Genomic DNA, 22,728 nt, shown 5'->3' on the forward strand with positions numbered 1-22,728 from the left:
CCTCTGGTGGCTTGCTGCAGTACAGGTAATGTGAGTCTGTTATTTTTATAAGAGCAACTGGCCCTCACAGTGTCTCCAGATAAAATTCTGGTCTTTGGACAAATGCAGTCGATTACCCCTGATCTATTTATTAGTAGTACAGGGAGTGCAGAATTATTAGGCAAGTTGTATTTTTGAGGAATAATTTCATTATTGAACAACAACCATGTTCTCAATGAACCCAAAAAACTCATTAATATCAAAGCTGAATGTTTTTGGAAGTAGTTGTTAGTTTGTTTTTAGTTTTAGCTATTTTAGGGGGGATATCTGTGTGTGCAGGTGACTATTACTGTGCACAATTATTAGGCAACTTAACAAAAAACAAATATATACCCATTTCAATTATTTATTTTTACCAGTGAAACCAATATAACATCTCCACATTCACAAATATACATTTCTGACATTCAAAAACAAAACAAAAACAAATCAGCGACCAATATAGCCACCTTTCTTTGCAAGGACACTCAAAAGCCTGCCATCCATGGATTCTGTCAGTGTTTTGATCTGTTCACCATCAACATTGCGTGCAGCATCAACCACAGCCTCCCAGACACTGTTCAGAGAGGTGTACTGTTTTCCCTCCTTGTAAATCTCACATTTGATGATGGACCACAGGTTCTCAATGGGGTTCAGATCAGGTGAACAAGGTGGCCATGTCATTAGTTTTTCTTCTTTTATACCCTTTCTTGCCAGGCACGCTGTGGAGTACTTGGACGCGTGTGATAGAGCATTGTCCTGCATGAAAATCATGTTTTTCTTGAAGGATGCAGACTTCTTCCTGTACCACTGCTTGAAGAAGGTGTCTTCCAGAAACTGGCAGTAGGACTGGGAGTTGAGCTTGACTCCATCCTCAACCCGAAAAGGCCCCACAAGCTCATCTTTGATGATATCAGCCCAAACCAGTACTCCACCTCCACCTTGCTGGCGTCTGAGTCGGACTGGAGCTCTCTGCCCTTTACCAATCCAGCCACGGGCCCATCCATCTGGCCCATCAAGACTCACTCTCATTTCATCAGTCCATAAACCTTAGAAAAATCAGTCTTGAGATATTTCTTGGCCCAGTCTTGACGTTTTAGCTTGTGCGTCTTGTTCAGTGGTGGTCATCTTTCAGCCTTTCTTACCTTGGCCATGTCTCTGAGTATTGCACACCTTGTGCTTTTGGGCACTCCAGTGATGTTGCAGCTCTGAAATATGGCCAAACTGGTGGCAAGTGGCATCTTGGCAGCTGCACACTTGACTTTTCTCAGTTCATGGGCAGTTATTTTGCGCCTTGGTTTTTCCACACGCTTCTTGCGACCCTGTTGACTATTTTGAATGAAACGCTTGATTGTTCGATGATCACGCTTCAGAAGCTTTGCAATTTTGAGACTGCTGCATCCCTCTGCAAGATATCTCACTATTTTTGACTTTTCTGAGCCTGTCAAGTCCTTCTTTTGACCCATTTTGGCAAAGGAAAGGAAGTTGCCTAATAATTATGCACACCTGATATAGGGTGTTGATGTCATTAGACCACACCCCTTCTCATTACAGAGATGCACATCACCTAATATGCTTAATTGGTAGTAGGCTTTCGAGCCTATACACCTTGGAGTAAGACAACATGCATGAAGAGGATGATGTGGACAAAATACTCATTTGCCTAATAATTCTGCACTCCCTGTATATGTAGTGGACAATACCTAATGTTAAACATTTAGGTTCGGCCTTCATTCGTTGTAGAAAAGTCATTCCAGGTTTGGTTCGAAAAATTTGATCAGGGGCGTTTTATGCCCATTTTTGGGGGTGCTTCAACACCCCAAAAAATGAATCGGGGGTGAATCAAAGCACCCCTGAAGATTTCTTACTTTTTTTGACAATATTTGCTGTTTGTGTGACACACTAATAAAAATACAAAAATCATACAGTACCTGGTTGAGACGTAATATTTTAACAACAAAAGGTTTGTTGTTAAAATATATTAAAATGGTTTGTTCCAGCTCGCCTCTCCCCTGCTCTGACTCTAGCGCCCTTTCTTCCAGAGCGATAGTGGCTGAGACGCAGCGGAGCGGAGGTGTAAGTGCCTGGCTTAAAACAGGACATGTTAGCTGCATTTAACCTTCAGTTGCTCTTTATATAGTTAGGTAGGAGTCAGACCATGTTTCTTTTTAGCTGAAAAACATTACATCCAGGTAACCTGCAGTGTTGAAAACGTGTTTTCCGACGATATTTGCTACCCTACAATCCGTCTTACTCTGTAGTAAAATCAGCTACATTTGACCGTCCTGTTGCTTCCATTGAGATTTATACAGCCTATTTGAAATCTAAAACTTATTGTAGCGTAGTGTTGTTACCACTGTCCTGTTTGAAATGGAATGAGAGAAGCTGCTTATTTTGTCATATGTACAAGTGATTTGAAAATTTGCCTTTTAGTTGAAAGTACACTAAGAGAGAACTTTTTTATTAGTGATCTTAATAGTATTTTTTGCATATTAATGTAATTTTTTTTCATCTAATTGAATACAATCTATTTGTGTATGATTGTCAGTCCAAAGAAGGAGAGAGGAAAGAGAGGAACGTGAGGAGAAAGTACAAGGTCAGGAAGAACCAGGTAAGAAAACAGACAGGGACTAGTGACAGGCAAAACAGAAACTGTTAAACTGCTTGAGAGATTTGACCACCAAAAGTGATTTGCCTCAAGGTGAGGCGACGGAGGTTAAACTAAAATAAAAAATCTGCCATAGAGCCATAGTAATAGCTGCAGTAGTAGTAGCTTTTTTACATAGTATACATTGTACCCTAGGCAAAGTTGCCTCAATTTTTTATAATTTTTTTAATTAATATTTTGTACATTTGTACATCATCAGGACTCTTCTATTTTTGGAGTGTATTTTTTATGTATCTGTATTATATTGTACATACACAATAAAAGTGAATCTCTGTTCAAAAAAATGCAGTCAGTTTTACTGTTTACTCACTATGAGCACCATGCATTATTCTCCCCCAGTAATTAAGGTTAGGATATGTATTTTTTTATTCCAATCAATTCTTCTTTTGCAGTAGTAGCCTTTTGCAGCATTTAAATAACCTTTATCAGATTTGATGGTTTTGTTACAAACTTTTTAAAAAAAAAAGTGTTTTGCTTTTCTTTCACAAATGTGGGGATTAAATTGTGTTAAAATGTACAAAACAGTGATGTCGTGTTTTGTGACGAGGACCCAGGCACATAGAGACTTGATGAATTTAAGATTCTTATGATTTAATGAAGAAATTTGCAGACGAGCACAGAGATGGTAAAATTATGATGACTGATAACGGAGACGAAGACAACAGACGACGAGGACGGGAACAGGGGTTTAAATGCACCAAGGAGACAGTCAGAGAGAACTCGGGGCAACTGGAGACATTTAAGGATGCAGGGACTGACAGAGACAGGGAAGAAGTCTCATCGTGACAAGTAGTTTATCTTGCTTGGCTGGACAGCTCTCTGGGTGCTCAGCATCCCCAAAGCTCTGATCCTAGAATCGCCCTTGCATTTGATCCTGATTTTATTTGAAAGTGTCAACTGTTATAAACAAATTAAATTGTATCAACAAAAATTCAATCATGGTTTCACAATAAAAATGAAAGATGACAGTTTAATGATGCTAGGCACGAGGTCATTCTCATTTATTAAAAGGTTAAAAAATTAAAAAACAACTTACTTTGTTTGTTTTGATGCCTGGATACTTGTTGATTTGAAGAAAACAGGTGTGGTAAGGTGCTCTGACATAGTGATTTGACGAAAGAAGAGTTGAATGTATGAATGATCATGCTGTAAAAATGTAAACACACCCAAACCTGATGTCACCTGTTCAGTATATAAAGTGCAGTGCTGCTCCTCAGCTTCAGTATCACAGCCCAGGCAAACTAATCTGCAGAACTGACCTGTTCATCACAATGAAGCTGCTGTTTTCTCTGTTTCATCTCTGGGCACTCTCCACCACAGGTAACTACACTCATTTCACCTGCAGGTAGAAGGGAGTCTAATTTAAAGCTGTAACCTCCTAGGACCTGGCGTCCACATATGTGGACATCACATTTTGGGTTATTTAGACTAAAATACTCAATTTTGCTCTACATGGGCCTGATATCCACTTACGAGGACATTATACTGCTACTGTTCTTTTAAAATTTTAAACGAATATCCTCATATGTGGCTCTTATTTTTCTTAAAAACAAAAATATGGTTAAAAAAAAAATCTGGTAATTCTTTGTTTTTACATTCACCGGGCCCCAATATGCCCAAATATCAAAGAGAAATTAAAAATGCATGTCTTAGGAGGTTAAATCTTTTTTTAAATCTAACATTGTATTTTTTTTCCAAAGTTAGTGAGTAGTATTGACTCGACTGTAACCTGCTGTAACCCAATATGAACTTTCAAAACATCTCCTATTTGCTATATATTTAAATTGTGATCATCATTTCTGTATTTCTCTCCTGATTGCAGCTGGAGCCCTTCTGTGTCAAATCTGAACAGATTTGACGTGTTCAACCACAGTAGCAAATACATGTTCCTCATCGGAACCAATGTGTGTTACAGCTACCATTCAAGGTAATGTTTTCTTCATATCATATTTCATATTTTCACTAAATTACATCCAATGTGAAGCTATTTGTGTTCCATCAACATTAACCAGCTGCACTTTGTATGGGCAGAAATCTGTGCCATCAGAAACTGAATTTGAATAAGTTAAATTTGAATTTGAATTGCTCCGATTGAATCTGAATTGTAACTTGAATAAATGCTTTTGAAAACTGAATTTGAATTAGTCTAAATTGAAATTGAATTTTATATTTTGAAAATGAATTGATTTGCTTTGAAACTGCATTTTATCCTTTAAAAATTCAGCTCTCGAATAATTTCAGTTTCACTTCTCACCATTCAGTTTCAGTTCTACAATTCAATTTCAGTTCCAAAATTCAGTTTTTTGGAACTTACATCCGGTTCCGGTTCAAGCGCAGATTAATAGAACTACGTTTTACTAGCGGACCGAAAGTGTTACTGACGGGAATCTAAAGCGTCTTGAGCTGAATTAAGACTTCAGAAGTCATTCGTCATGTCGAATGACCAGCGGATAAACTCTCAGGTTGGTAATAAATGTATTACATGTATAAAAACAAGCGTCGTGTTAACAAATGATAGCCGTAAGGTAACTTTTATGCTTATTGTAGCTGTTAGCTAAAAACGCTAATTTAGCGTAGTTTGCCCTGAATTCAGCTTTGACAAACAAATATGATCGACTGTTTTTAGTAGAATTCCAAAGTTGTCATCTTGTACCCTCTCAGATTACCCCCTCTGTATGCTTGCAGAGACCCCTACAGTAGGGAAACATGCAAAACAGTGTCCAAACCTTTGTATTTTAGCTTTATTTATGTCTTTCACAGCATCCCAACTCTTTAGCTAACTTAATAACTTTAGCTAAAGTGAATAGTTAGTCTAATTCATTAGTGCAGCATTACTGGATCACCTCTGTTTGAAGTGATATAATATGATATACAACTATCACTGTGTTTAACTACCATAATAATTCTTAGGGTACTGAGTGCATGCTTAATTAGATTTTTTTTTTAAAGCATACTGCTCCATTACTATGTTTGACAGGCTGAAGTTGTCGGGTCACCTCCTAAATCGACCATCTTTTACAGGTGTTTTGTGCCAGAAATGGAGTGTCCACTGAAGATACTGAATCTCTACGCCTTGCCATTGATCCCTCTTGTGCCTTCATCTAGACAAGAGACATTAACTTAACCACTCTCATATGCTCTGTACCTACATCACCTTCCCTGACAGTTGTAGCTTGGCTCATCTGAGGGTGAAATTATAAGAATGTGTTATTTTGCAAAGTGCTCTCTAGGGTTCCTAAATAAAATATGGCATTGAGGTCATTTCTTTTGAATTAATCCCTTCTTCTGAAATATAAGAACCTCTCCTGGTTTTAATGGCACTTTGGATTTCCTTACTTTCTGTTCCACTTCCAAACCCAAATAGATGCTGACAAGCTGACACAGTAACATGGAAGAGGGAAAGAAGTTGGAAAGGACTACTACAAATAAACCTAATGCCTAACAATGAAAAATGTAAAATAAGAACAATGATAATAATAAAGATAAAAGATGAAGTAACAAGTTTTTAGTTTTTAGTTTATTCCAAATGATCATCCAGATGTCTGTGACATGTGATGACAAACACCATAATGGAAGGCCTTAGTCATTACATGCTTAAAGTCATCATATATTTTTGCATATGCTGAACAGGCAGTCAGACATGCTGTAACTGTGGGGTAGAAAACTGCATGAACACTATACGGCAGGGGTCTCAAACTCCAGTCCTCGAGGGCATGGAAAAGTTGCATGACACTTTGACCCTTGAGAACTGGAGTTTGAGACCCCTGTCATATGGAATATGACAGGTGTGGTTGAACTGCATGAAGACTCTGAAGTTTCTCTTCTCTTCTGGCAGGACAGGAATGTGGCCTTGTCCTGTGAGCCACTGTAAGGCTGTACTTAGAGTAGAACTGGACTGTCACCGGCCTCAGGCTCTTCACCCTTTTCAAAGACAAAGCAGTCATTTAGATAAAATATTAGATATTGTTTACCTGTAAATGCACAAAGTAAATTTTGAAATGTAATTATTGTCAAGAGTGAACAAGCACTGATAGTGTAATCTACAGCTGTGGCCAAACGTTTAGAGAATGAGAAGTGTTGTTTGCTTATTTACAAAGTTTGCTGTTTCAGTGATAGTTGTATATCATATTATATCACTTCAAACAGAGGTGATCCAGTAATGCTGCACTAATGAATTAGACTAACTATTCGCTTTAGCTAAAGTTATTAAGTTAGCTAAAGAGTTGGGATGCTGTGTAAGACATAAATAAAGCTAAAATACAAAGGTTTGGACACTGTTTTGCATGTTTCCCTACTGTAGGGGTCTCTGCAAGCATACAGAGGGGGTACTCTGAGAGGGTACAAGATGACAACTTTGGAATTCTACTAAAAACAGTCGATCATATTTGTTTGTCAAAGCTGAATTCAGGGCAAACTACGCTAAATTAGCGTTTTTAGCTAACATGTCACGACCTGCGGGATCGGCAAGGCGCTGATCAGCGTCTCTCCACTCCTAGCCCCCCTTCTCTTCTCTTTTTCCTCTCTCTCTCTCTCTCCCTCTCCCCTGTTTTGCCGGGGCGGAACTCATGGCGGGTTCACGCCCTCGGTCCACGCCTTCCTGGATCATGCACACCTGGGCCTCATCAGACCAGCTGGTATATTAGAAGGAGGAGATCAGCTGTTCAACGCTGGATTGTTGTGAAGACTCTAGTCAGTACACGTCGAGCCCTAGTTTCCCACACTTCCGTCTCAGAAAGTTAACGTGTGTCTCTCTGTTCTAGATTCCCCGGACCCGTCCCCGTGTTTCCCCGTGTGGAGTGTGTAAGGGGTGACTGGTCACTAGCGGAGAGAGGTTGGCGTGAGCGCGTGTGTGATTCCCTTGTTTTCCCTGGAGCCCTGGAACCCTGCCTCTCACATCTTGTATATAGCACTGTCCTCGCACTGTCTGTAAATACACTTGGTGAAGATCTTGTAAATAAACCGTCTCTGTTAAAACACAACTCCGGAGTCCTGCGAGTGGATCCTCAGAGCAACTCGTGACATAACAGCTACAATAAGCATAAAAGTTACCTTACGGCTATCATTTGTTAACACGACGCTTGTTTTTATACATGTAATACATTTATTACCAACCTGAGAGTTTATCCGCTGGTCATTCGACATGACAAATGACTTCTGAAGTCTTAATTCAGCTCAAGACGCTGTAGATTCCCGTCAGTAACACTTTCGGTCCGCTAGTAAAACGTAGTTCTATTAATCTGCGCTTGAACCGGAACCGGATGTAAGTTCCAAAAAACTGAATTTTGGACCTGAAATTGAATTGTAGACCTGAAACTGAATGGTGAGAAGTGAAACTGAAATTATTCGAGAGCTGAATTTTTAAAGGATAAAATGCAGTTTCAAAGCAAATCAATTCATTTTCAAAATATAAAATTCAATTTCAATTTAGTGATGATCATTTTCAAACCATAAATTCAATTTCAAATTAGACTAATTCAAATTCAGTTTTCAAAAGCATTTATTCAAGTTACAATTCAGATTCAATTGGAGCAATTCAAATTCAAATTTAACTTATTCAAATTCAGTTTCTGATGGCACAGATTTCTGCCCATAACTTTGCCTTTGTAGCTACTTTATCTGGAACTACGACAACACAAATCTACAAGGCATGTGCATCTTCCTCCGTATGTCCAGCCGTAACTTCTCAGACATTTTCAGTCGACCTGGGTTTTCAAAGTGCTCTTGCTTCTGCTTAATGCTGCAACACAGATAACTGCAACTCAGCAACTCTGCCAAGTAAGTTAAATACTATGTTGCTCATTGAAGACAAAAGAATAATATAAAGAGATAAAGACAATAATCTGATGTTCTAAGGGTCTCTGTTCTGAAATGAAATCATCTTCTTTTCTGTTTCAGATCCTGCTTCTCAGTCAAATAATGGTGGGGTATGCAACTTTTGTGACCCTTCCACTGGTCAGTGCTCCTCCACATTACAGTGTCAGGGAGTGGAGAACCAATGCTTCCAATCAATCAGTGAGTCTTTATGTTGTATCAGTTGTGTCATCGGTTTTCTATCAAAGATGATTTCAAATTCTTTTGTAATACATCTGACATATAAAAAGAGCGGAAACTTTTACCCTAATTTATACTAAATGTTATCCTTGGGTGTGAAAGTTACTGTAATAAGATTTTAAATTTCAAGCCTGGAAGTCAGACAAACACATAAATGTTTTACAAAGGTGTTAAGTTGTTTTTTGCATGAAATATATTAAGCTTCCTGGAAAGTAGCCAATTTAAAACATTTCCTGAAATTCTTCTCTTTGGTCTGTAGTCAAAAGCAGCACCAGCACGTATCCAGGTTACGGCTGCGCATCTGCAAACCTGTGTGCAGCTGCTTCAAGCCTGGGTTCTCTACCTTTCATGCAGAGCATTGGTACAGTATCAGGTGTTGCCTGTTCTGCAGCACCAACTACAACTGCCGCCCCAACTACAACCATCCCCCCAACTACAACTACAACCACCACCCCAACTACAACCACCACCCCAACTACAACTACAACCACCGCCACAACTACAACTACAACCACTGCCACAACTACAACCACCGCAGCAACTACAACCACAACCACCGCCGGAACTGCAACCACCACCCCAACAACATCTACAACCACTGCCACAACTACAACCACCACTACAACAATCCCCCCAACTACAACCAGTAAAACTACACCCACAACCACTCCCCCAACTACAACCACCGCCGCCATTACAGCTACAAATGCTACAACTGCTACATCAACCACAACCATGCCCACAACTACAACCACCGCTGCAACTACAACCACAACCACCGCTGCATCTACAACCACCACCCCAACAACAACCACAACCACTGTCCCAGCTACAACCACCGCCACAACTACAACCACTGCCGCGACCACAACAACCACCAATGCCCCAACTACAACCACCACCACTGCCCCAACTACAACCACCACCACTGCCCCAACAACAACCACCGCCGCAACTACAACCACCATCCCAACTACAACCACAACCACCGCCGCAACTTCAACCACCACCCTAACAACAACTACAACCACCCCCGCAACTACTACCACCCCCGCAACTACAACCACCACCACAACTACAACCACCGCCACAACTACAACCACCGTCCCAACTACAACTACAACCACTACCCCAACTACGATTACAACCACTACCCCAACTACAACCTCCGCCGCCATTACAGCTATAACTGCTACATCAACTGCAACCACTGCCTCTACCACCAAAAGTGATGCTTGTTCTATCAGACTGGGAATGATCCATCTGCTGCTTGGACTCCTTCTCTTTACTTTTCATTAAAGTCCCAAATAAAACAAAAATAAACAAAAGAACATATGATGCTTCAACAAGACTCAATAGCTTTTTGGAGATTTACATTGTGTTAACAAATCACTGTTAAACGGAAGTCCATAAAAAAAAGGCAATAGAGTCTTGTTGAAGCTGACTTGGGACAAGTATGTAAGACTTCTTTGTTTGTTGACATGATGGACAATTATGTCAATTTTGTCCAGAACATTGAACATTATTTTTTTATAGATATAATATATACATTTACATGTATCCAAATGCATGGGATTTATTTAATACTGAATAGGTGATAAAAATGAATCCTTGTAATAATAACAAAGCATGCTTTGGAAATAAAATAAAGAAGCACAATTTCTTTTAGTTATATGTTCATTTATTTCCGTTTGTGCTTTTCTTTCTGCATTTCTCTCTCTCTAATTTTTTTAAGACCAACTGAGGTTAATTTCAAGATGGCGCCTGTGTGTTCGGCACGCCGTCTATCGCTCTCCTTTATTTGTTTTGTTTTATTGTTTTTAGTTAACTTTGTGTTACATGTGTGTTGTACTTTTTCCTATGATCGCCAGACATTATTGGAAATAGGTTTATCCATCCGGATGTCTGACCGGCCTGAATATGACAGCCAAGGATTTTTTCCTCCCTAACTGGAACCAATACCAAGTTGAAGATGAAGTATTTTCTGATCATATGCCTATCTTATTTGATATTGCTCTTTCTAACGCTTTTGCAAATCAGGCTGCACCTGCTCGATGTTATCGTGCCTTTGGCTCGGATTCTGATAAACGGTTTTCTATACTGTTTGACAAATTTATGTCTTATGCCCCTGAGTTGCCCACTGCAGATGACCTACTTTTGTATTTTGACTTTGCTTGTAAATCTGTGCTTGATGTTGTTGCCCCTTTGAGACTAAGAAAATGTAAATCTAAGACTAGTCCTTGGTTAACAGAGCGTACCCGAGCTATTAGAAGACAATGTAGGAAATGTGAAAGACAGTGGAAAAAAGACAGATTGCATGTCTCCCTGTGTTACGTCCCCTGGCTAGTCTAGGGGGTTGAAGGGACGAACATAAATGTGGATAGAGAAGGAGGAGCCAAGATGGTAATTTTAAAAGGTTTATTTAACACTGGTGATGGGGTTCAGACCGAGGTGTAACGTCAGGGAGAGCCAAGGCCAACATAACAAACAAAACATCCCTGACGTAGAAATAAAAGAAACTTACCTAACTCCAAAGAAACAAAATATACAACCTATAACCATAACCTACCTAACAACACATAAACAGGAGAAAACAGGGTGTCAAAACAAAAGGCAGCTCTCCCCTACAAGCAGTCTGAACATGAAACAACAATGCTCACACAAAATACAAAGGCATGCAAGCCTGCACAAGTATGGCAACCAAAATGGCCAGAGGGCACAGAAGCACAGCTCCACAGGCCTTAAGTAGTGCTCTGCTGATTACCAATTAGCCGGACTCTGCGCAACATCCAATCAGGACAGAGGAGGTGGAGCCTGGACAAAACAAAGGGTTAATAGGGAGAAGAGACATCCTCCTGGGGGATGTAACACCCTGGAAGCCCTAAAGATTAGTTGGAAAACTTATCAGAGGGCAGTTAAGGCCGATAAACACTCCTACTTTTCCCAACTTATTTCGGCCAACTCTCACAACCCTTGTGTTTTATACAATACGATTAATTCTGTACTTAACTTGGAGGGTTACAACCTTTTGCCGTCCTCTGAGGCTAGCCTGAGGCCTCTGATTCCACCTATTGTCGATCCGGCCATGCATGCTCCTTGCTCAAGCCTATTCCCTGCTTTTGCACTGATTTCTCTGCGTGACTTAGAGGAGTTGGTGCTACATGCTAAGCCCTGTGGCTCCCCGAATGATGTTGTTACTCCCCGTTTTCTCCAAAAAGTATTTCCCATCATTGGACCTTATATCCTGAAAATTATCAATACTAGTCTGTTAACCGGTCAAGTTCCTAGTGCGTTTAAACATGCAGTCATACACCCCTTACTTAAGAAACCTGGCCTTGATAGTTCTACTATGTCAAATTTTAGACCTATCTCCAAACTTCCCTTTTTAAGCAAGATCTTGGAGAGGATTGTACATACCCAACTGTTGGATTATTTGAGCGACTCGCAATTGTCTGAAATCTGGTTTTAAGCCCTTTCACAGTACGGAGACAGCTCTTGTTAAAGTTATGAATGACAACCTTGTTGCTACTGATCGTGGTAAATATGCTGTGCTTGTGTTATTGAATATGACAGCTGCATTTGACACAGTGGACCACGACCTGCTGATCTCCCGCTTACATCACTGTGTGGGAATTTCTGATCTGGCATTGTCATGGATAAAATCATATCTTTCCAAAAGGAGTTTTTGTGTCAAGCTGGAGCTGGCCGCTTCCTCTGTGGCCCCTCTGCTTTGGGGTGTGCCCCAGGGATCTAGCCTTGGGCCATTATTTTTCTCGCTGTATTTACTCCCCCTTGGTGCGATTTTTCGTAAACACGGAGTGTCATTTCATTTGTATGCCGATGACTGTCAGCTTTACTTACCTTTTAGTCATTTGGATACCTCCCCAGGTCAATCACTGCTTGACTGTCTTAGCGATATTAAATTATGGATGGCAAATCATTTTTTGAATTTTAATGGTCGCAAAACTGAAGCAAATTTTATATGGCCCGCATCGTTCTACTGATTCTCCAGATGTTGATTTTGGTGATTTGACCTCTCATCTGAAAAGTTCAATCACTAATCTTGGTGTTAAACTTGATTCTGCGCTTACTTTTGAAGGTCATGTAAATGGGGTGGTGAAATCAGCTTTTTATCACCTCAGACGCCTGTCGAAGGTTAAGCTTTTCCTTTCCAAACCCAATTTGGAAACTCTTATTCATGCTTTTATCACCTCACGTCTGGACTATTGTAATTCCCTTTTAATAGGGGTCGGGTCGGGCACCTTGTCACGCCTGCAGTTAGTGCAAAATGCGGCGGCGCGATTTTTAACTGGTAGTAGGAAATTCGATCACATCACTCCGGTTCTGGCTTCCTTGCATTGGCTTCCCATTGAATTTAGGATTCGTTTTAGAATAGAATAGAATAGAATAGAATAGAATAGAATAGAATAGAATAGCCTTTATTGTCATTGTACAGAGTACAACGAAATTGGAGTGCCACTCCCTTGGTGCAAGTTTCAATAATAAATATAAATGTAAAATATAAAAAGTACAAAAAAAAAAAAACGATCGTAAGTACTCAAACAATAGTATGTACAATATATACAGGATAGCAGCATTAATATGATGACAGTATGAATAGCAGCATAATATAATGACAGTGACGGTATGGAATAGGTTCAATTGTTTTTGTGCTTATTTACTACGGTGATAGCTCTGGGAAAGAAGCTATCCCTGAATCTGTTTGTCCTGGTTTTATGTGACCTGTACCGTCGGCCTGACGGTAATAGTTCAAACAGTTGGTTGCTGGGGTGAGAGTGGTCCTTGATGATATTGCCAGCTCTGCTGAGGTACCGAGAGTTTGCAGTGACCTCCAGGCTGGGCAGAGAGCAGCCAGTGATCTTCTGGGCTGTGTTGATGACCCTCTGCAGTACTTTCCTGTCTGCAGCTGAGCACCCTGCATACCATGTTGTTATGCCGTACGTTAGGATGCTCTCTATGGTGGCTCTGTAAAATGTCACCAGCAGCCTCTCCTCCAGGTTGTTCCTCCTGAGCACTCTCAGAAAGTGGAGACGCTGCTGGGCCTTTTTAACCACCGCTGTAGTATTTGCAGTCCAGGAGAGGTCATCAGATATCTGCACGCCCAGAAACCTCATGGAGTGTACCCTCTCCACACAGCTCCCGTGAATGTAAAGTGGGGCCGGGTCTGCTCTGCCCTTCCTGAAGTCCAAGATAAGTTCTTTAGTTTTCGTGGTGTTCAGTTGGAGGTTGTTAACTGAACACCACTCAGTCAGTCTGTTGACCTCATCTCTGTAGTCCGACTCATCCCCCCTTGAGATGAGTCCAACCACTGTGGTGTCATCTGCGAACTTTATGATGGTGTTTGAGAGATGGGTAGGGGAGCAGTCGGATGTGTAGAGCGTAAACAGGAGGGGACTCAAAACACATCCTTGTGGAGACCCGGTGCTGAGTGTGATGGTGCTGGACCGGTGGGGGCCGAGTCTGACAGACTGTGGTCTATTTGTCAGGAAGTCCTTGATCCAGAGGCAGATGGGGGTGGAGAGTCCCAGGTGAGACAGTTTCTGGACCAGGATCTCCGGGATGATATGATTGAATGCTGAGCTGAAGTCCAGAAAGAGCATTCTCACATAGCTTCCTCGGTGCTCCAGGTGACTCAGCGCAGTGTGGAGCGCTATGGTGATAGCGTCCTCGGTGGAACGATTTGTCCTGTAGGCAAATTGGTGGGGGTCCAGAGTGGGAGGCAGACCGGCCCTGATGTGCTGACAGACCAGTCTCTCAAAGCACTTCATCACTACAGGCGTAAGTGCAACAGGCCTGTAGTCATTTGGGCTGGCCACAGCTGTCTTCTTGGCGATGGGGATGATGGTGGAGGTTTTGAGGCAGGGCGGGACGGTGTTTGATGACAAGGAAAGGTTGAAGATTTTAGTGAAGTCCTTTTTAAAGTCCTTTTATTGGTTTTTAAATCTTTAAATGGTCTGGCTCCTGTCTATTTATCTGATTTGCTGAAGCCACATGTTCCTCCTCACTCGCTCCGTTCAGCTGAGCAGTTGCTGCTGTCGGTCCCTAAGTCGCGGCTGAAATGCAGAGGAGACCGTGCCTTTTCAATTGCGGCTCCGATGCTCTGGAATAACCTTCCCCTCCAAATTAGACAGTGCAGGTCTTTAAGTCCAGATTGAAAACCTATTTTTATTCCCTGGCTTTTAACTCTGTAGGAAACTGACACCTTCTTATTTATTTTATTGTATGTAATGATTTTATGGTATTTTTAATTTGGTTGTTGTTTTGATCTGTGTTGTTCAGCACTTTGGTCTGCCTGGTGTGTTCGTAAAGTGCTATACAAATAAACGATGATGATGATGATGATAATCTGATCTATGTTACCTAGTGATCAGGGGTGGCTCTTATTTCTTGTTTTCTTTAGCAACCAATGCATATGATTGTGCCAGAGCACACTCTGGAAATGGAATGAAGGTGACTGTTATTTACCCTCAGCTGCAGCTATGAGTCTCCATTTCAACTTGTGTTAAAAGTTTGGACTTAAAATTGTATGCCACTTTTTACATTTTAATGATGTCATGAGGCCATGGCACAGTCTGCTCTGGCAGATGGTGTGGAGAGTAGTATAACAAATGCAGACAAATGAAATGTGGACACAACAGAAATCTTAACGAGAAGAACTGTTTATTGTGGGTGAGGCAAAAGAATCTGACACTAAACTGAACCTAAATTGGGAAAACTAGATAATAAACGTGACAACTTTAAACATGAAAACCAGTGTGGAAACCTGGAGACATGGTGTGAAAATAACCAATGACCAGAAACACATGGGGAACACAGCTGATACAAATGAACTTGACGCCACAGGGGAAGCAAAACTAAAAACATTGAACATGGAACACAAGTCTGTCAAAATAAAAAAGGAAACATAAAGATGCCAACCTAAGACACGCAGAGGGGCGAGAGAGAAACGCATACACATGGGAAGGTGAACGTAAACACAGAAGACACTACAGCAGGGGTCAGCAACCCGTGCCAGCTGGGTTAACTGATGGCACAACCATAGCTGAACTGGCCATTGGGCATACCGGGCACTTGCCCGGTGGGCCGATGATAATTTTTCATGTTTATGGGCTGATGATTTTTTTTTTTTCAGATATAAACCAAGTTTATGTGTAGTTTATTTTTGTTGTGCTGCCTTTTTATAGTCAGTTACTAACTCATACTGGGTACTAGCTAGCATGACGGAGTTTCTATACAGCTGAGTGGGTGCTATGATGTTACTGATAGTGAACTTTATTTTATTCATAAGGTTAGTTATTAGAGTTGCCAACCGTCCCTTAAAAAATGGAATCGTCCCGTATTCAGCGAAAATATTACATATTGAACTGAAAAGGAATAGTTTGTCCCGTGCTCGAGCTAGAATCGAAAAAGACACAAGATGGAGTTATTCAGCTTGATGAGCTGTTGTTAGAATTTATTTAATATTAATTTCTAGTATCAGCGGATGTTTGCTGGAGCCACAGCCATAAAAGCTGCTGGTCATGATATTGGTTTCGTTATCTGGTGAGAGGGAAACATGAAGATGAAACCAGATGTCCTCACTGAATCATCAGAGATGAACAGGTGATGGAGAAACAGGTTTAGCTTTTAGGTGACATGAATGAGTTGAAGGGAAGTTATGAACTGTTTCTGAGAAATAACACCAGGATCCTTTTGTAAGTAGCTGACAGCTGGTAACAGAAAACAGAACAGGAAACAGAAACTGTTTTTCACATTTCTTGAATGTAAATGCTTTGAACCACTGTTTGTTATGTTAGAGCATGTCTTTGAAAAATGTGGATGGGGTTGGTCTCCATTGGCATTTCTGTTTGGTGCTGGCTATACAAAAAAAGGAGGCTTCAAAGTGGAATCTGCTAAATTTTGTGGTGGGTCAAGCAAAATTTTCTATATATAAAAGCAGAGTTTCGGTTTTACTCATTGATGAATAATTTAACAGATATATCTTCTCAGTAATGTTTTAAGAATGTGGTATGTTCTGTTATAGATGGCCATTTGTACTTCAGCCCTATATTCATGTGACAGTTTTGTTTTCTTCCCTTTGTGACAAAACTTGTGATCTTTCTTTCTTCCTTCCCTTTGTGACAAAACTTGTGATCTTTCTTTCTTTCTTCCTTCCCTTTGTGACAAAACATGTGATCTTTCTTTCTTTCTTCCCTTTGTGACAAAGCTTGTGATCTTTCTTTCTTCCTTTCTTCCCTTTGTGACAAAACTTGTGATCTTTCTAACCCTAACCCAACACCGAACAAAACAAGATCCAGCGAGCCGAGGGAATTGTCCAAAACAAAAACACACATGCTGGAGTACAAGAACAAAACACAGTTCAGGAGGCCGGCCCGGAGGCTGACAACTCAGAAGACCAGGACAATTCATCTTCTGAGGCCGGCCACGTTGGCGACACAGATCCAAAAGCCGACTGCGCGGAAGGCAGTGGTGGCGAAGTGGAAACAGTTCAGGGGGCTGACCGTGCACACGGCAGCGGCGGCGACGGGGAAACCGTTCAGGCGACTGACCGTGTGGACGGCAACGGCGGCGTCTGGGAGGTCGTCCATGTCGACGATGACGCCCAACTAGCGGCCCAGCAGACGACCGCTGATGTCGAGGCGGCACTCCGGGACGCGATGGTGGTGTGGCCCCCGCAGTACCAGACGAGGCAGAAGCAGAGGCTGGACCAGGCGAGGCAGAAGCAGAGCCGGACCAGGTGAGGCTGATGATGCTGGAGCCGGGCTAGGCGAAGCTGATGATGCTGGAGCCGGGCCAGGCGAAGATGATGAAGCTGCAGCAGGCGGCTGGACGGGCTCCTCGGGCCCTCCAGCTGACGAAGCAGGAAGCTGGCTAGGTTCCCCTGAACCTCCAGCTGACGAGGCAGGAAGCTGGACGGGCTCCTCGGGCCCTCCAGCTGGCGAGGCAGGAAGCTGGCTAGGTTCCCCTGAACCTCCAGCTGACGAGGCAGGAAGCTGGACTGGCTCCTCGGGCCCTCCAGCTGACGAGGCAGGAAGCTGGCTAGGTTCCCCTGAACCTCCAGCTGACGAGGCAGGAAGCTGGACAGGCTCCTCGGGCCCTCCAGCTGACGAGGCAGGAAGCTGGCTAGGTTCCCCTGAACCTCCAGCTGACGTGGCAGGAAGCTGGACTGGCTCCTCGGGCCCTCCAGCTGACGAGGCAGGAAGCTGGCTAGGTTCCCCTGAACCAGCTGACGAGGCAGGAAGCTGGACGGGCTCCTCGGGCCCTCCAGCTGACGAGGCAGGAAGCTGGCTAGGTTCCCCTGAACCTCCAGCTGACGAGGCAGGAAGCTGGACGGGCTCCTCGGGCCCTCCAGCTGACGAGGCAGGAAGCTGGCCGGGCTCCTCGGGCCCTCCAGCTGGCGAAGCAGGAGGCTGGACGGGCTCCTCGAGTCCTCCAGCGAAAACAGTCTCTGGACCAGTGGGCACCGGGGCCCCTGGAACACACAGGACAAAACCAGCAAGCGCACGGGCCTCTGGCAGGAACAGGTCAGAACCAGCAGGCGCACGGGCCTCTGGCAGGAACAGGTCAGAACCAGCAGGCACACGGGCCTCTGGCAGGAACAGGTCAGAACCAGCAGGCGCACGGGCCTCTGGCAAACACAAAGCAGACTGCAGCTGCACAGAGCATTGACTTAGCTCAGGCAGCGATAGCCGGGTGCAGTCCTCAGCTGGCTTCTTAACCTCCAGGGGTCCAGAGTGGGCTGGGGGCTGAAACCCAGCCTCTGGGGAGGCCCTGGAGTGTGTCTCAGTCTCAGAACTGGCCAGCTCTTGAGGAATGTTTTCAATATTGTGTGGTTTGTCTCTCTGCTTGAAATAAACAGATGAAAAATAGTTCTTTTCGGGTTGGATGGACTTAACTTGTTGTACAGGAGGAGTTGGTGAAGATGATGGCTGAATAGGTGGCTGAGCTGATAATAAGGCTGATGAGTCTTCTAACAACTGAGCTATTGACTGGGCTATGGACTGTAACATAGTGTCTAATAAGTCTGGCTGTGACTGTAACTGGGCTATGGGTAGTGAGGCTGAATGTGATGGAGGTGAAGGCTGGGCAGCTAACTGAGCTTCTGGCTGGGAAGCTAACTCAACAAACACTGCCCCGGTATAAACAGTAACAAGATCTGGCGAAACAGACAGAGTGTCTTTTGCACTCACCACAGCTGGCAACTCAGAAGTCCTAATCTCCGGCTGTGGGGTGACGCGCCGACGGCGCGATCCTCTAATCGCCTGAGCCAAGGTGTGGCGATTAGAGGATCATCAGGGGGTCCTTTTGTCCCTCATTGGGGGGTTACTCCCACTAGGTTTATATCTGGGACTCTCCACCATTTGACCTTAGAACTGAAGAAGCTTCTCGGATGAGAGGTGAAACGTCTTCAAACAACTTAAAGAAGTCCTGACGCTTTTCTTTGCAAGCTCCTTTGACTACGATGACCTGGATGACTGAGAACGTTCACAGACACACAGGAGGGAAGAACAGCTGAACCTAATACACACGAGGACCGGAGGAGACAAGCTGAACACAATGACAACAGACACAGACTTTCAGAACAAAACAGGAAATCTAGGACCCGAACCGGACACAAGGGGGGAGGACACAGAATAACTAGAACAGAGGAAAATAATCACAAAACGCTGGGTCAACGACCCAGGACCATGACACTTTGTGACAAAACTTGTAATCTTTCTTTCTTTCTTCCCTTTGTGACAAAGCTTGTGATCTTTCTTTCTTTCTTTCTTCCCTTTGTGACAAAACTTGTGATCTTTCCTTCCATCCTTCTTTCCTTTGTGACAAAGCTTGTGATCTTTCCTTCCATCCTTCTTTCCTTTGTGACAAAGCTTGTGATCTTTCCTCCCATGCATCTTTCCTTTGTGACAAAGCTTGTGATCTTTCCTTCCATCCTTCTTTCCTTTGTTAAAAAGCTTGTGATCTTTCCTTCCTTCCATCCTCTTTCCTTTGTGACAAAGCTTGTGATCTTTCCATCCATCCTTCTTTCCTTTGTGACAAAGCTTGTTATCTTTCCTTCCATCCTTCTTTCCTTTGTGACAAAGCTTATGATCTTTCCTTCCTTCCATCCTCCTTTCCTTTTTGACAACGCTTATGATCTTTCATTCCTTCCATCCTTCTTTCGTTTTTGACAAAGCTTGTGATCTTTCCTTCCATCCTTCTTTCCTTTGGGACAAAGCTTGTGATCTTTCCTTCCATCCTTCTTTCCTTTGTGACAAAGCTTGTGATCTTTCCTTCCATCCTCTTTCCTTTGTGACAAAGCTTGTGATCTTTCCTTCCATCCTTCTTTCTTTTGTGACAAAGCTTGTGATCTTTCCTTCCTTCCATCCTCCTTCTTTTGTGACAAAGCTTGTGATCTTTCCTTCCATCCTTCTTTCCTTTGTGACAAAGCTTATGATCTTTCCTTCCATCCTTCTTTCCTTTGTGACAAAGCTTGTGATCTTTCCTTCCATCCTTCTTTCCTTTGTGACAAAACTTGTGATATTTCCTTCCTTCCTTCCTTCCATCCTCTTTTGTTTTTGACAAAGCTTGTGATCTTTCCTTCGATGCTTCTTTCCTTTGTGACAAAGCTTGTGATCTTTTCTTCCATCGTTTGTTTACTTTGTGACAAAGCTTGTGATCTTTCCTTCCTTCCATCCTTCTTTCCTTTGTGACAAAGCTTGTGATCTTTCCTTCCATCCGTCTTTCCTTTGTGACAAAGCTTGTCATCTTTCCTTCCATCCTTCTTTCCTTTGTGACAAAGCTTGTCATCTTTCCTTCCATCCTTCTTTCCATTGTGACAAAGCTTGTCATCTTTCCTTCCATTCTTCTTTCCTTTGTGACAAAGCTTGTGATCTTTCCTTCCATCCTTCTTTCCTTTGTGACAAAGCTTGTGATCTTTCCTTCCATCCTTATTTCCTTTGTGACAAAGCTTGTGATCTTTCCTTCCATCCTTCTTTCCGTTGTGACAAAGCTTGTCATCTTTCCTACCATCCTTCTTTCCTTTGTGACAAAGCTTGTCATCTTTCCTTCCTTCCATTGTTTCTTTCCTTTGTGACAAAGCCTGTGACCTTTCCTTCCATCCTTCTTTCCTTTGTGACAAAGCTTCTGATCTTTCTATCCATCCTTCTTTCCTTTGTGACAAAGCTTCTGATCTTTCCTTCCATCCTTCTTTCCCGTGTGACAAAGCTTCTGATCTTTCCATCCATCCTTCTTTCCTTTGTGACAAAGCTTCTGATCTTTCCTTCCATCCTTCTTTCCTTTGTCACAAAGTTTGTGATCTTTCCTTCCATCCTCCTTTCCTTTGTGACAAAGCTTGTCATCTTTCCTTCCATCCTTCTTTCGTTTGTGACAAAGCTTGGGATCTTTCCTTCCTTCCATCCTTCTTTCCTTTGTGACAAAGCTTGTGATCTTTCCTTCCTTCCATCCTTCTTTCCTTTGTGACAAAGCTTGTGATCTTTCCTTCCTTCCATCCTTCTTTCCTTTGTGACAAAGCTTGTGATCTTTCCTTCCATCCTTCTTTCCTTTGTGACAAAGCTTGGGATCTTTCCTTCAATCCTTCTTTCCTTTGTGACAAGGCTTGTGATCTTTCCTTCCATCCTTCTTTCCATTGTGACCAATCTTGTGATCTTTCCTTCAATCCTTCTTTCCTTTGTGACAAAGCTTGTGATCTTTCCTTCCATCCTTCTTTCCATTGTGACCAATCTTGTGATCTTTCCTTCCATCCTTGTTTCCGTTGTGACAAAGCTTGTGATCTTTCCTTCCATCATTCTTTGGTTTGTGACAAAGTTTGTGATCTTTCCTTCCTTCCATCCTTCTTTCCTTTGTGACAAAGCTTGTGATCTTTCCTTCCATCCTTCTTTCCTTTCTGACAAAGCTTGTGATCTTTCCTATTTTGTCACAAAGGAAAGAAGGATGGAAGGAAAGATCACAAGCTTTGTCACAAAGGAAAGAAGGATGGAAGGAAGGAAAGATCACAAGCTTTGTCACAAAGGAATGAAGGATGGAAGGAAAGATCACAAGCTTTGTCACAAAGGAAAGAAGGATGGAAGGAAAGATCACAAGCTTTGTCACAAAGGAAAGAAGGAGTTCCTGATGAAGGCTCTTAGGGTCCCATTGATCTTGTACAATTCTAGGCATTCCAGTATCCAGCTGTGGGGCATTGAGTCATAGGCCTTCTTGTAATCAATCCAGGCAGTGCACAGGTTGGTCAGTCTGGTCTTGCAGTCTCGGCTGATTGTTCTGTCTACCAGTAGCTGGTGTTTTGCGCCTCTGGTATTCTTGCCAATTCCTTTCTGTGTCCCGCTCATGTATTGACCCATGTGCCTGTTCATCTTAGCCGGTTTATTCTCCTGCCTTCTATCTCTCTGGTGTACCTCCTCAAGCGGCTGGCCAAGGCTGTGAGTCTTTGCTTGGCAGTTTCCAAGGCCTCAGGTATGGACAGCTTGCTGTATTTCTTAGGCACCTTATTTGTCGCACCTTTCTGCAACTCCGTTAGTTGGCTAACCTCCCTCCGTGCTACTTTGATCTTGCCCTCTAGCCTCCTTCTCCATGGAGGGTACTGCCCCTTGTCGCTGTTCAACTTGTAGCCAAGCATCTCACTGATCACTGTTGCCATATTGTAGATCAGCTTGTTAGTGTCGGTAATCGTGGTTGTGTATATATATATATATATATATATATATATATATATATATATATATATATATATATATATATATATATATATATATATATATATATATATATATATATATATCGATCGTAGTGGTTAGACTACACGCCTTTGGAACAGAGGATCGCAAGTTCGATTCCTGCCTGGGGCGTCTGTATCCAGTAAGGGTCCTAAGGCTAGACCCCCTATGCTAAGCAAGCCTACCGCAGACATGAGCGAGACAGATAAATATGAAGGCTACATGAATAGGATGAGGGACCTATGGTTTCTTCGATAC

The 22,728-nt window shown here is 42.5% G+C and overlaps 1 protein-coding gene and 1 long non-coding RNA gene across 6 annotated transcripts in view; one reads left to right on the forward strand and one right to left on the reverse strand.

Moving 5' to 3' along the window:
- The first annotated feature begins 3,855 nt into the window (after positions 1-3,855).
- Positions 3,856-10,360, forward strand: LOC309691877 (uncharacterized protein). Of its 5 annotated transcripts, XM_082509903.1 has the most exons (5): positions 3,856-4,006; positions 4,509-4,613; positions 8,294-8,461; positions 8,582-8,698; positions 8,997-10,360. In XM_082509903.1, exons 4-5 carry the CDS (start codon positions 8,682-8,684, stop codon positions 9,385-9,387), a joined length of 408 nt encoding a protein of 135 aa, XP_082366029.1. In that variant the 5' UTR covers positions 3,856-4,006; positions 4,509-4,613; positions 8,294-8,461; positions 8,582-8,681; the 3' UTR covers positions 9,388-10,360. The 5 variants fall into 5 exon arrangements, 2 of the variants coding, with proteins under 2 accessions (XP_082366029.1, XP_082366028.1); XR_014272133.1 differs by lacking the exons at positions 8,294-8,461; positions 8,582-8,698; positions 8,997-10,360 and adding an exon at positions 7,447-7,782 and having other exon boundaries at positions 4,509-7,375; XR_014272134.1 differs by lacking the exons at positions 8,294-8,461; positions 8,582-8,698; positions 8,997-10,360 and adding an exon at positions 5,708-7,782 and having other exon boundaries at positions 4,509-5,148.
- LOC309691893 overlaps positions 6,588-22,728 on the reverse strand; it is an 81,375-nt gene continuing 65,234 nt past the window's right edge. The window contains exon 4 of the long non-coding RNA XR_014272146.1: positions 6,588-6,607. This is a non-coding gene — a long non-coding RNA (uncharacterized lncRNA). The remainder of the gene's footprint in view (positions 6,608-22,728) is intronic.

The sequence above is a fragment of the Aulonocara stuartgranti genome (assembly GCF_965226115.1).
Source record: "Aulonocara stuartgranti genome assembly, chromosome: 17".
In the NCBI taxonomy this organism is placed as follows: domain Eukaryota; kingdom Metazoa; phylum Chordata; class Actinopteri; order Cichliformes; family Cichlidae; genus Aulonocara; species Aulonocara stuartgranti.